Source organism: Chaetodon auriga, chromosome 5 (genome assembly GCF_051107435.1).
Source record: "Chaetodon auriga isolate fChaAug3 chromosome 5, fChaAug3.hap1, whole genome shotgun sequence".
Classification (NCBI taxonomy): Eukaryota; Metazoa; Chordata; class Actinopteri; order Chaetodontiformes; family Chaetodontidae; genus Chaetodon; species Chaetodon auriga.
Window position 1 is genome coordinate 21,618,256 of NC_135078.1, and position 12,510 is coordinate 21,630,765.

Below are 12,510 nucleotides of genomic sequence, written 5' to 3' on the forward strand. Positions count from 1 at the left end.
GTAGTATTGGAGGCAGTGATTCTGTCATTGTGAGTGTATTGTGACAGCAGCCATACAGAAGTTAACTGGCCATTATCACAGGCGTCATTAATGTTTTTGGTAACATCTTTGTTTACCTTAAAGCAACTGTGTGGTGCAACAATATGCAAAAGTATCCATGTGGGTAATGCCCTGCATTTGTTCCTACACGGCGACGACAAGGCATCAAGCTACTAAAATACTTAGAAAAAATATACTAACTTGTACATTTACGTAGTGTCTTGGCGCAAACAGAGCCGCAGCTGTCACCGCCCCGCCTCACACCGCCCCACCCCCCCATCCCTCCTCCCCACGTGACGGTGGACTAGAGACGTTTTGACTGGAGGACCACACTTGAAGAACTCCTGCAGCCGTGGCCGATCAGCGAAGGTGAAGGTAAAGCAGAACTTTTTGGAAACCAGTGAAGTATTTGTATCCGATCAGCTCTATTATGCAGAATTTACAGAAGCATCAAGTTTTCCGTGTCAGCCATTTGCTCTGAAGTGCTGCGTCGTTAAATCACTCTCCTATTATAAACTGTCGAGACTGCAAAAGTTTTATTCAGATGTTGCAGGTTTGCACAGCGGGTAATTTTTATTTTTAGACGTCGTAAACACAGTTATTATTCTTTATTCTTTACATAATAATAATAATAATAATAATAACAATTTCATATAGCATATTGTTTGATAACGATAATAAGACTGAAAATAAGACTTTTCTAACCTTTTATCCAACCACATCCAAGTGTATTAGAGTACAATGCAATAGAGATCCAGATAGTCATGTTTACATATAGGATTTACATGTAGGATGTCTCTGTGGGTGAGTAAGTCTCCGATGTGACTGTGTTTTGTCTCTTGTTAATCCAGACATGTGGGTGGCAATGATTTTTTTTAAATGCTGCATTTCTCCTCACATTTAGACATGCGGGTGGCAGTGATTGGAGCCGGAGTCATCGGCCTGTCAACGGCTCAGAGCATCTATGAGCAGTATCAATCTGTTGTCAGTCCGCTGACCATTGAGGTGTATGCAGACCGTTTCACTCCACTGACCACAAGTGACGGAGCCGCCGGCTTCTGGCAACCATATCTGTACGATGAGGGCAAGATCCAGGAGACGTACGTGCCTTCTCTGTCACCCTCTTATGATTCTCCATTTTATCTGCAAAAAGTGGCCATTTTTTGGATGCTGCATTTCTCCTTACATTTAGGAAATGGAATAAAGAGACATTTGACTACTTGCTGGGCTGCCTCAGTTCACCAGAGTCTGTAAAAATGGGTATATTCCTTCAGTCTGGCTACAATCTCTTCACTGAACCAACTCCAGTGAGTAGTGCTTTGTCTGCACTTTGTGCTTTGTTTGCACAGTGAGTTCAAATGTAAGACTTGACCTTGTTAAAGAATCATTTTACAGCCAAGAGCAAAGGCAATGTGTGATTGAAAACATAGATATGGTTCAGCTGTGAACTCACATAACCCATTCATATATTTATCACATACCAGTGCATTATCTACTATAGACAAAGTCCATTAGTATTCAGCCTGACTGACAGCAGGGCTCTGTTCAGCTGCACAAAGCAGAGTGCCTGCAATGATTGTAAAACAAAAGAGAGAGGCCTCACCAAGGGTTAGATTAAACTCCAACTCGGGTTAGCAAACAGCCACAACATCTTTAGGACATACGTGATGTGATCTCATGCTCAGTGACTTGTTTCTGAATGCAGGATCCTTCATTTAAAGATATTGTCCTGGGCTTCAGACCGCTCACAGAGCGAGAACTGCAGATCTTCCCTGGATACAAGTAGGTGGCCTGAAAGCAAAACACTGCAAGAATGAAAAGCAGAGCTGCTAATCATTAGTTAGGTAGTTATCTGTTTTCACACCATGGCAAACATTTGACGTGGGATCACAGCACAGGCAGCTAAATGTTTCATATGTGAACTATGCCCTGAGCATCACTGATGTTTAGAAAATATGCTTCTGTTTTTATCTCACTCAACAATACATTGTGTGGTTCCCAATCAAGGATGCTAATATTTAGGACTGGGTGGATAATTCTGTGCCACCAGCTCTAACACATCTGTCTCTTCTGAAATGTCCAGTTTTGGGTGGTTCAACACTGCTCTCATGGTGGAAGGCAAAACATACTTACCTTGGCTGATGGATTGGTGAGTGATTAACTTCTCTCACAGGTTTCTTTCCAATGTTGGATTTCTAACCACAGTTAAACAATCCCTGTGTTGAACTCTGGTGCAGCACCTGTTTGCAATATCATTTATTAGCCAGTAAAAAAGATGAAAGGGCTCACCTGAATGTGCTGAGTGTGCATAAGTCTGACATACCACTGTCATAACCATGACTTGACACCGTTCTTGAACATAAAAGAGTCTTTATGAATGTTTATGACTGTTGTAATTAAGTGTAAATTCTGCCAGTTATTCCTAGCTGCCATTAAAGATGACCTAACTGACTGAATGACACTTAACAACAATAGTCATAAAGATTCATAAAGACTCGAGTCATAAAGTGGTGCTTCAGTCGCTAACTGAGAGCTAACAACTTCCATTCATCGTGCAGGCATGGGCAAAGGTAGATTTAGAGAGCTGCCAGATGGGAATGACCTGTTAAGTGTCTAAAATGTGTTGCAGATATTTCCATCTGACGCACTAGATTGTCCTCAACAGTCCTGATGCACTGTGTAATGGATAGTAAATGAGTGGATGACTGCGAGCTCAGCCTACTAGATAATATGTTGTCGATCATAAATTGTTTAGATTAACTGGTTCTTAATCTGGAGTAGTGTCATTTCCACAGAGGTCAAAAAGTTTGTTTTTTTCTAGCTTTTCTAGTGCTCATAATATGCATCTGGTTTTGTGTTATTCTCAGGTTGCAAAAAAGGGGTGTGAAGTTTTATAACAGGAAAATAGAGTCCTTCAAGGAGGTTAGTGAAGGCTCTTCAGTGTCATAGTTGCATATATATGTAGTTTGTAATAGTGTAACATCCAAAATATTATATATCCTTATTTACCTGAAGAGAGACTCACAAAATGTTATTACTTGTCATACTTGTTTGTCCTGCACTTAGCTGGCAGAAACAGGGCCAGACGTGATAATAAACTGCACAGGGATGAGATCAGGAGAGCTCCAGCCGGACCCAGAGCTCAAACCAGGTCGCGGTCAGATAGTGAAGGTGAGAGAGAGCAGCTTCAGTTGTCTGTAGTTTCTATAACCAGGCACCACGGAAACAGTGGTCGAGCCGTATTACTGCTCCTTTGTTTTTCAGGTGGATGCTCCATGGCTCAAACATTGGATCATTACCCACGATGTGACTGCAGGAATCTACAATTCTCCGTACATCATTCCAGGGTAGATCCAAAACACCTCTGAACACTGAGTTTAAGGAGCAGACAGCTCCTTCTCTGCACTGTGGTACTTTTGGATTAACATTTACCAGCTGTTGCTTTCAGTCAGACCACTTGTGACTTGGGTTACAGTGCTTTTTTTTTTTTTTTTAACACTGCAGGAGTCGACTGGTGACCGTCGGCGGGACTTTTCAGTTAGGAAACTGGAGTGAACACAACAACTCCACCGACCACAAGAACATCTGGGACGGTGCTTGCCAACTCGAGCCAAGTCTGAAGGTGAGATGCTATCAAAATGTTGTTTGTCTAAGAGGCCATAAAAAGACTGTCTGTCTCATCTGTAATAAAATATTTACAATGAGTCTTCTGTAGTGCTAAAGTATTTAACACATATCTATATTTAGAATGCTTATTCTGTAATTCAGTCCTCAAACATGTCAGTGACAAGAACAATTTGGTGGCAGATTGCCCCAAATAAAACCCACTGGATTAGACTACAGAAAGAAACTGTAAGGTGATCATTCTGCTTGACGTTTTTTCTTTAATTTGGCAAAATGTCGAGAAAGATGACTGCATGTCTTGTTGGTCTCTAACCTCAGCATGCCAGGATAGTGGAGGACTGGTCCGGCCTCAGGCCCGTTCGCAGCAAAGTCAGACTGGAGAGGGAGGCCATTCAGTCTGGTACAGCTAAGATAGAGGTAAACTTTAATATCCAAGCCGTACTTTAGATGTTCATTTTGGTCATTCAGGATATTCTTAAATGTCCTGGCTGTCATTCAGGTGATACACAACTATGGCCACGGAGGTTTTGGACTCACCATTCATCGAGGCTGCGCCCAGGAGGCAGCGAGGCTCTTCGGTCAGATCGTGGAGGAAAAAGGCAAAGGTCCAAAAGCTCGTTTGTGAATTTATTTCTGGCTGAAGTGATCGGTGATCCTTTGATAACTTATGGTCATTTCACTGTAATGTTTATGTAACATGGAAGAGATATTCCTTTCTGTGTGACAAAATCATACTTACTGTAATCCATTGGAGGTTTGGGTAATTTATAAAAGCATTTAAACTCTATTGAATGTCTCTCGCTCTCATCACACTTTTTAGTAATAAATAACAACATGAATGCACTCCTCTGTTTGAAAGATTATTTACTATAGTATCATACACATTTACATCCAGTGTGTTGACAAGAATCTGTGCACACAGACACTTAATGCAGCACTATATCTCAAACACTGGCAGGTAAGACTCAGCTTGCTGGACTGTATTAGTTAATCTTTTAACAAAAATTTGCTCAGTGTGTTACTTACTGCATAGAAGCAGACCGGGCAAAGTCTGTCTCCACATCAGCTTTGTTACAAATGAAAGCAAAGACAACAACTAAACCAGGTATTGATACATTATTTACAGAAAGACAGAATGTAACATCCTGCTAAATGGGTGTGTATGCACGTGTAGGTCAAGAGATGCAGCATGGATTGTAGATCTTAACACCATATGCTCATGTTAATGTCACTTTTTAAACTGTGCAATCCTTACGAACTAGGTGGAGTCAGCTTTGGGTGAGGAAAATACTCAGATTTAGATTTCCTAATACTTCAACATAAACTTTCAGTTTTCAGTCCAGGATCTGTGGACTCGTTCCAGTTCTGCTATAATTCTGTAATACTGTCACTGTAAGACGCCACTGCTCTGATGGAGGCTTTGGCAGATTTGTCAGCCTGCTGTAATTGTAATTAAAATGACCACATAATGATCAACACGTGAGGGGGTATTACCTGCCTCGTTTCTATTGCAAAAAACAAATATCATCCTTGTTGAAATGTGAAATAATGACACAAGAAAAAACATATTTAACACAGGGTTTACAAAAGGATGCTTACAGTATACGAGTCAGTGGCTCCCTGTGCAGCACGTCCTTTCACTGCCCTCACAGAAGTGAATCTTCAATGAAGGAACCGCAGACTTTATTTAATCTGATGGTTTGTTCATTCCAGCAATGTACTTTTAATAAAGCTGAGTTAGTGTATTTTAACAGGCAAGTCGTGTGCACAACATAATGCTCTTTCTTATCTACGCATTTATGTCCATTATGCTAATAGACGCGGCTTTTTCATAGGGTTGAGAGTACGTCTCTCCAACACCAACAGAATAGGTAGTTTTAAGGCTCGTTCAAAAGATTTTTTAACACTTTTTACCCTCTTTGTTCTCGTTTGTTTCTCTTGCATTAGAAAAGCAGGATTCAAATACTTTGTCTGAAGTATTTGAATTCTCACTTGATCAGGACTGTTTCGTGTCATCCACTGTTTATTCTCTCAATCTCGCGCTCCTTTAGATCATTTGGACTTTTGCAGTCGTGTGCAGTTAGTCAGTGGCAAAACTGTGACAGCGATGGTGGTTGAAGACTATATAATAATAATATATAATATTGTGCTGCCTGGCTGTCTGGAGCCACTGTGGTGCCTAAACTGAAGAGTCTTAGGATGGGACTGGAGATGGACACAGAAAGCTGGTCAAGCTTTTTTTGTCTCTCCTTGCCTCTTTTCCTCACTGTGGTCACCTCTCTGAGTTGCGCTGCTGCCGACGTGTCCTCAGCCCTGGGAGCCGGAGCTGGACTGTGGGATTCTCCCTGAGCCGTGGGAGGAGGCCCGGCCCACCATCTCCTGGCCCCACTCGCGGTGGCTGGACTCCTGCAGGCCTCGGCCTGTTGTCTCAATTGGCAGTGCACAGGAGGCGATGGCAGCTAGGAGGCAGCAGCAGCAGTAGACGGAGAGAGCCAGGTACACGGATGACTCCAGCATCACCTGCAGGATGAAGGCCGCAGATGAACACCTCTTCCTCGTGTTGTATTTAAAAGAGAAAAGTGAAGGGCGTTACCTGTGCAACGAAGGGTGTAATGAGGGCTCCAACTCTGGCCATTCCACTGCTTGTTCCCAGACCTAAAGCCCTGGTCGCTGTTGGGTACACCTGCAGAGTTTCAAAAAATACTGAGGAGGCCGCCCTGATGCTGCCTCCCTTTTGTCTATTGATTTGATCTGAGCCTTACTAATAACTGTTTGCAAGTAAAAACCTGTACTCTGGTTGAATATCTCACCTCTGGGGTGTACACGTAGGCAGCCTGAAATCCTCCTGCGATGAAAGCTCTGGCGATGAATATCAACACCGTCATGGATGCTCTGCAACAGAGAAAGCAGTAAAAGTGGATAAATGGTGGATCCATAGTTTCCCATTTTACATTCTTACCAGCATCCATCTCACCTCCCAACACAACCATAGAGTGGAATGATGCACATAGAGAAGATGAAGAAACACAACGCCATGGTCTTCCTCCTTCCCAGTCGATCAATAGCCCACAGTGTCACCAGCAGTCCTGTGTAACAATGCAAAATGAAAAATTCCATGTCTGTAAAATCTGCTGGTTTGCTCTTTATGTTACAGAGCAGTAATTACCCAGATTCATTTATGCTTTCATTATCATGTGCACAAATCTTTGTCTTGTCATTGCATGAAAAACAAGACAAACGTCACTAATAACATTAATAGTGTCACCTGTGAGAGAGTTCTATTAAAATCATCATTATGATGATTTACTTAAAAGTTAATTCTGTTCTACTGATCCTTCTGTTTTACTGATCTGCCCCTGAAATACCCTGAAGTAATGTAGTGCAGGTGTAGTAAATACATAGTATTAAACATTCTTATGATTACCTTTTTAGTACCAAGAAATAACATAGCAATAGGTGCAGCAATTTGTAAGTATTTACTGGATACTTATCCAGTAATAATCGAGTGGAAATACTTGCTACCATAACTAGAATTATTGTATAAAAATAGACATACTGACTGACTTTGTTAAGACATGAAGAAGTAACTGATGTGTACCTGGAAATTCAGATAAGGTGGTCCACAATAGGTCTTTGTAGTCATCAGAGTTCAGATATTTACACTCCAAGCTGCATCGGAGCTCCCTCTTATTACCTTTGGACACTAGAGGGAGGTATAAAACAACAGAAAACATGACAGATAGATACACCTAACATGGGCTGGGGCTGTGGTGTCTCTGTTGGTCTTAAAAAACAAAAAAACAAAAAAAACATACTGCACAAATGTAGAGACCTTCATCATGGCAGACATTTTGACTGGGCAGAGTAGAAAAAGCACAGGTTTAATCAATAACATCAAGAATGGCTGTGTTCTATTCGTGCTCTTGTATCCGTCGCTAATGTTTTAAATTAAGGGTTTATTCTGTCGCTCACTCTGAGAAGCATGATTCATTTGAAGCGCATCAGTTCCAAATATACACAAAATTTTCTGTTTTGGTTTTAAAAACGTAAAGCACATTCATCTCCTGGGGGTTCGACACACAAGTCACTGAAATGCAATGTCTCTTTTATCAGTTTACCAAATTAAAATGAGTGTGTGTCCTTCAGTGTGTGAGGGCGTCTGTTGGTGTTGGATCAGTGACTCACTTCCACATGCACCTCCCTCCTGAAACAGCTCCGTAGTGAGCAGCACCAGTCCGTAGTAAGAGAAGGCGTTTGCAAACCTGTGGAGACACGGGACGAAACAGTGTTGGTTCACCAGAAGAGAGAAGCACAGATCAATATGTCTGTGCACTTGGAGAGCACAAGGTTTCAGAAAGTCAGGAAGAAAAGAAAACCAGTGACTGAGAATATGACTGGGTGGCATCATCGTTCGCTCCACTTACCAAATAAACCACAGCAGAACTGTTGTCCAGCGAAAATGTGATGAAAATAAGTCTCGAATCTTTCCGCGATCCTCCTAATTAGAAGCACAGACATAAAAAATCCTGAATCTACAACACAACAGCACAATAGCTACATGAATGATGTGCAGAGAGTTTGTGCTCTGCAGGAACAGGCTCCGACCTGTCTGGCAGCGATTAGTTTTCCCAGTGGCATTGGTGCTCCGTTCTCTGTGGCAATGCGCTTCAGTGTGGCCAGAGCTTTTTCCTGGTTCCCCGTCAGCACGTCATACCGAGCACTCTCTGGAAGCCACTGCTCCCACCACCCCCCCAGACATATAAAGCTGTCATTTTTTTATGCTTACATAATTATAGAACATTTCAAGACTCATAGCGGCATACTCACAAAACATAGGATGGCAAAGATGAAGAGAGGAATGGTAGAAAGGCCGAGCAGCCAACGCCAGCCCAGAGTGGGCATCACCAGGATTGCTAAGAGGACCTCAAACACAGTGCCCAGTGCCCAAAATATCTGCAAGGCAAAATTAAAATGATGCAAAATCCTGCAAGCAAACAGAGCATTTCAGTGCTGTACAGCTCTAAGTGGATGATAGATGAGTGAAACAGTCGTGCAGGGTAGTCCACACCTCAATCAGCAAGATGCACGTGGCTCTGGACTTCATAGGCAGAAATTCAGCATACAGTGTCACCCTGATAATGACAGACACTTCACAGTTAATCCTGACTCAGATCATTAATTACAGTGCTCCTGTTAGACACATAAATGAAGGTTACTCACGACTGTGGGGCTCCTCCGATGCCAAAGCCCACCAGTGCACGGAGGAAGAGGATCCACCCATAAATAGGCGCAAATGCACTCATCAGGCCATAGAACATCGTCCACAGCACACTCATCTTGAGACCCTGTGTGTGCACGCGATCAAAACACAACAAGCTGCTAAATAAATGATGCGGTCTGATAAGGCTCTTCCAGAGAGCATACAGTGCAGTGTCTGATCACTTTCTTCCATTCAGAAAAGCTAATCTTTGAATGGCTATGAAGTAAAGCATCAACTAAATATAAATCCATGTCAAACAGAGGCTTTCATTAGAACTTACTGTCTTTCTGCCGTATTTGTCAGATATGTTTCCCCAAAGAGAAGAGCTGATCATCATCCCAATAAACACTGCCTGCATCGATGAAAATAAAAGAAAGAATGATAATTGGGCATGTTGCAGCAATTTCACTGCTCATATCTGATTTTATGAACATCCATTCATGCATGTTTGCAAACTGTAGACAGTACTGTAGGTGCACTTGATTATCCTCTCATGAACCGTGAATTTTCTACTAATTGCACCTCAGTTAAGTGATGTCTTTAAAAATATGCACTGTTTGCACTGGCCTCTCTATGCAATGAAATCTGTCGCATCTCCTCTGTACTTTTATGCTCTGAAAAGTAAATATGCTTTTGATAGTCATTCAAATCAACATATCTCAACACATATCTGGTGACATTAAACCATTAGGGGTCTTATTGTTTCCCACATGGTTGTCACTGTTCAATACAAGCATTTATTTCAAAACAATCTGGAAGCACTTAATCAATAACTATCAGGACAGTCATATTGCACCGCAAGCAAGAGCACTTTACAGACATTAGAGAGCCATTACCGACGTTAGCAGTGCCACCTCGAGGCTGGGCAGTCTCCACTCACAGTGGAGCTGTGGGGCTAAGATGCTGAGGATCATCATCTCCATGGCATCGGCCATCTGAGCAAACAGAAGCGCAAGAGACGCACAATATGGTGACTGAAAGGATGCACACACCTACACAGTGTCTGGTGTATTTTCAGTGAAGAGCAGTTCTCACCCAGGACAGACCAGTGAGGATGGAGAGTTTCCACTGAAATGTCCCGAAGCCTATGGCCTCTACGGCATCTTCTACCATGAATGTGTCTGAGGGAATGAGCAATGTGGAAATATTTCAATTAGCAGATTTGAACCTTCTCTGAAAGGTGGTCTAACAGCTTTTATGAGGAACTGAAGTCAAGGACAAGAGCATGGGGGGTTATGGGTAATATGTGTTGATTTCCTACAAATAAGTTAGGCCTGTGACATCACCTAATTGATCCAATAAGCTGGTGTTTCCTCTCACATCTACATGCTTCTGATGATGGTTTTAAAGTTAAACCGGGAGCTTTAAACAGCAAATACGCCTCTGGAGAAACTGCTCTCTTAGCCAAGGTGACTTTTGTGATTGAGGGTTCATTATTGATATTGGAAACTGATATGACGAAATATTACTTGACTGAAATCTTGTTACTTTGGAAAGGAAGGAAAGTCGGGGAAGTTAAAGAAGTTCCACGATGGAGCCCTGTCATACTGTACCATCAGTCGGATTAGCGAACTCCCGAGGAACTGGAGCTCCATCTGCAAGTGCCACAGACTCCAGGTCGGTCTGCTCTGCAATCTTGACAACCTGTTCTCTATTCTCGCCGTCATCCTCGGAGCGCGTGCTCTCACCTGTGCGACGGAAGCGGACAACACTACAAAGAAGAAGGAATACATTTTTTAAAGGTCAGAAAGACTAACATCTCTAACACTCATCTGATCGGGGGATTTTCAGATGATTAGTGCCAGGGCAAAGACGAGAGTCAGAGGCTGCTGCTTAGCTTTTTCACGCTGTGATTTTGTGAATGGCTGGTAATATCATCCTATGGGTGAACCATATCAGGGCAACTGACAGCTCTGCACACTGCTCTTTACAGCTTGGCAAGCTTATAAAGCCTAAAGACCCAGATATAAGCCTGTGTTCTACAGATGGAAGGTATAATCTTCACCCACATGTAGATAATAAATGGTTTGTTGAGGATGAAACACTCAAAGAGAACTTGGAGAGTGCCTGTGATGCCTTAATCACTGTAATTACATAACATAACCTACTTTCAATGGTAAGTATCGGTGCTGCAGATGAGTTTGTGAGATGTCCAGCCACTAATTTTCATTGTCAAGATCTCTAGAAAGAAGTGCATATAAATGAATGTAGAGCAATACTGCAGCAACCTCTTGAAATTAGTCTTTTAATTAATATTGTTTTACTAATTACAATAGATTTGTGTACTTATTCCAAAATCCTTCATTTCTACTGTTTACATACAAAATGTTTCATTTTTTGAATCCATGTGTCATTTCCTTTATGTAATTCTCGCAAGAGGACAATATGTGATTATTTGTCTGGATGTCTTGTGTGCGCCAGCCTTTAGCTCAATGTATGCACAGCGGGGCTGAAATAAATCAGATTAGGTACTGAGTCATGACAGCGAACACAATTACAAGTTAAGACAAAAAAACTGATCAGCTTAGGAATCACAGCAAACCTGCTTTTTATGAATAAATCAAACCAAAATAGTCTCAGGAAAATGCTACGAGTGTAAACAAACCGCGGTGCCCGAGCATGCTAAGTTGTTTTTATTTCCTCCTTAATCCTGTTATTTCTCTGGAGAGCTGATATTAAATGACTGCTGCTTTTAAGGAATGTCTCGCTATTTGTGGTCCGGCGAGCTAATCAAACAAACACGACGCGAGGCTGCCGGAGGGCGACGCGTCGGCCGGACACGCTGTGGCGGCTGAAAATGGACTGAATAAAACCCGAACGGCGCTCATCTGCAGACTGTGGTCTACTCACGGCAGCTGTCTCAGTTGGAACAGATCATCGTCCATTTTGGTGTTTGCTGACTGACGCTCCGTTTGGCCTCATCGCCGTTTACAATCACGACGAGCAGCGATTTCAGCACCGAGGAGAGCGACCCGCTCCAGGCGTCCGCCGACAGCCAATGAGGAGCCGCCGTGCGCGAGTCACAGCACGAGACCCGGAGAGAGGGAGAGTGGATAGGACGAGCCGAGGAGGATCAGACTGTACCTGCCTGCTGATCACTGTGGTCCCACACATGACTTATCAATACTCACTGGGGCGGGCTGGTTGACTGTCACAGATCACCAGGTTCGAGCTGAGCGCAGGTGATGCAAAGAAGGTGCAATCTTCTCTCAGAGCAGTAGTATTTATATTTATGAACACCTCCAAACCAGCCCTGTTGGTGTCACGTTGTGCACAACTAGATTTGAGATGACTGATGAAATTTAAACCGCTTATTTCTTATTAAAACTGCAAGTGGCGCGCAGCACCTTTGAAACACAGAGGGAATTCGAAGTGGGTCATGTAGGTAATGCAAGTGCATTAAGATAAGATAGACTTTATTTTTCCCACAATGGGGGAAATTCACATGTTACAGCAGCAACAAGACAGAGTGCAAGAAGTCAGAGGACAAGAAGACAAAAAAATATTGCACAAGTGTTATATACCCTATGGTAATTTACAATATATACAATACATACACACGTAGGTAATTTAAAAATGACGATTGA

The 12,510-nt window shown here is 42.5% G+C and overlaps 2 protein-coding genes across 2 annotated transcripts; one reads left to right on the plus strand and one right to left on the minus strand.

Moving 5' to 3' along the window:
• The first annotated feature begins 338 nt into the window (after positions 1-338).
• On the plus strand, positions 339-4,506 carry LOC143320951 (D-amino-acid oxidase-like). Its single transcript, XM_076731006.1, has 11 exons — positions 339-414; positions 944-1,139; positions 1,232-1,346; positions 1,745-1,821; positions 2,123-2,188; positions 2,907-2,961; positions 3,106-3,210; positions 3,304-3,386; positions 3,544-3,661; positions 3,982-4,080; positions 4,163-4,506. Exons 2-11 carry the CDS (start codon positions 946-948, stop codon positions 4,286-4,288), a joined length of 1,038 nt encoding a protein of 345 aa, XP_076587121.1. The 5' UTR covers positions 339-414; positions 944-945; the 3' UTR covers positions 4,289-4,506.
• A 4-nt stretch (positions 4,507-4,510) lies between these two features.
• svopa (SV2 related protein a) lies at positions 4,511-12,073 on the minus strand. The gene is made up of 16 exons (XM_076731005.1): positions 11,774-12,073; positions 10,477-10,634; positions 9,959-10,044; positions 9,760-9,858; positions 9,204-9,275; positions 8,884-9,008; positions 8,732-8,795; positions 8,491-8,616; positions 8,269-8,397; positions 8,088-8,161; positions 7,849-7,925; positions 7,262-7,366; positions 6,638-6,749; positions 6,474-6,555; positions 6,257-6,346; positions 4,511-6,183 (listed from the first exon to the last, which is right to left on the minus strand). The coding sequence occupies exons 1-16, from the start codon at positions 11,806-11,808 to the stop codon at positions 5,971-5,973; spliced, it is 1,647 nt and encodes a 548-aa protein (XP_076587120.1). The 5' UTR covers positions 11,809-12,073; the 3' UTR covers positions 4,511-5,970.
• Positions 12,074-12,510: the final 437 nt, after the last annotated feature.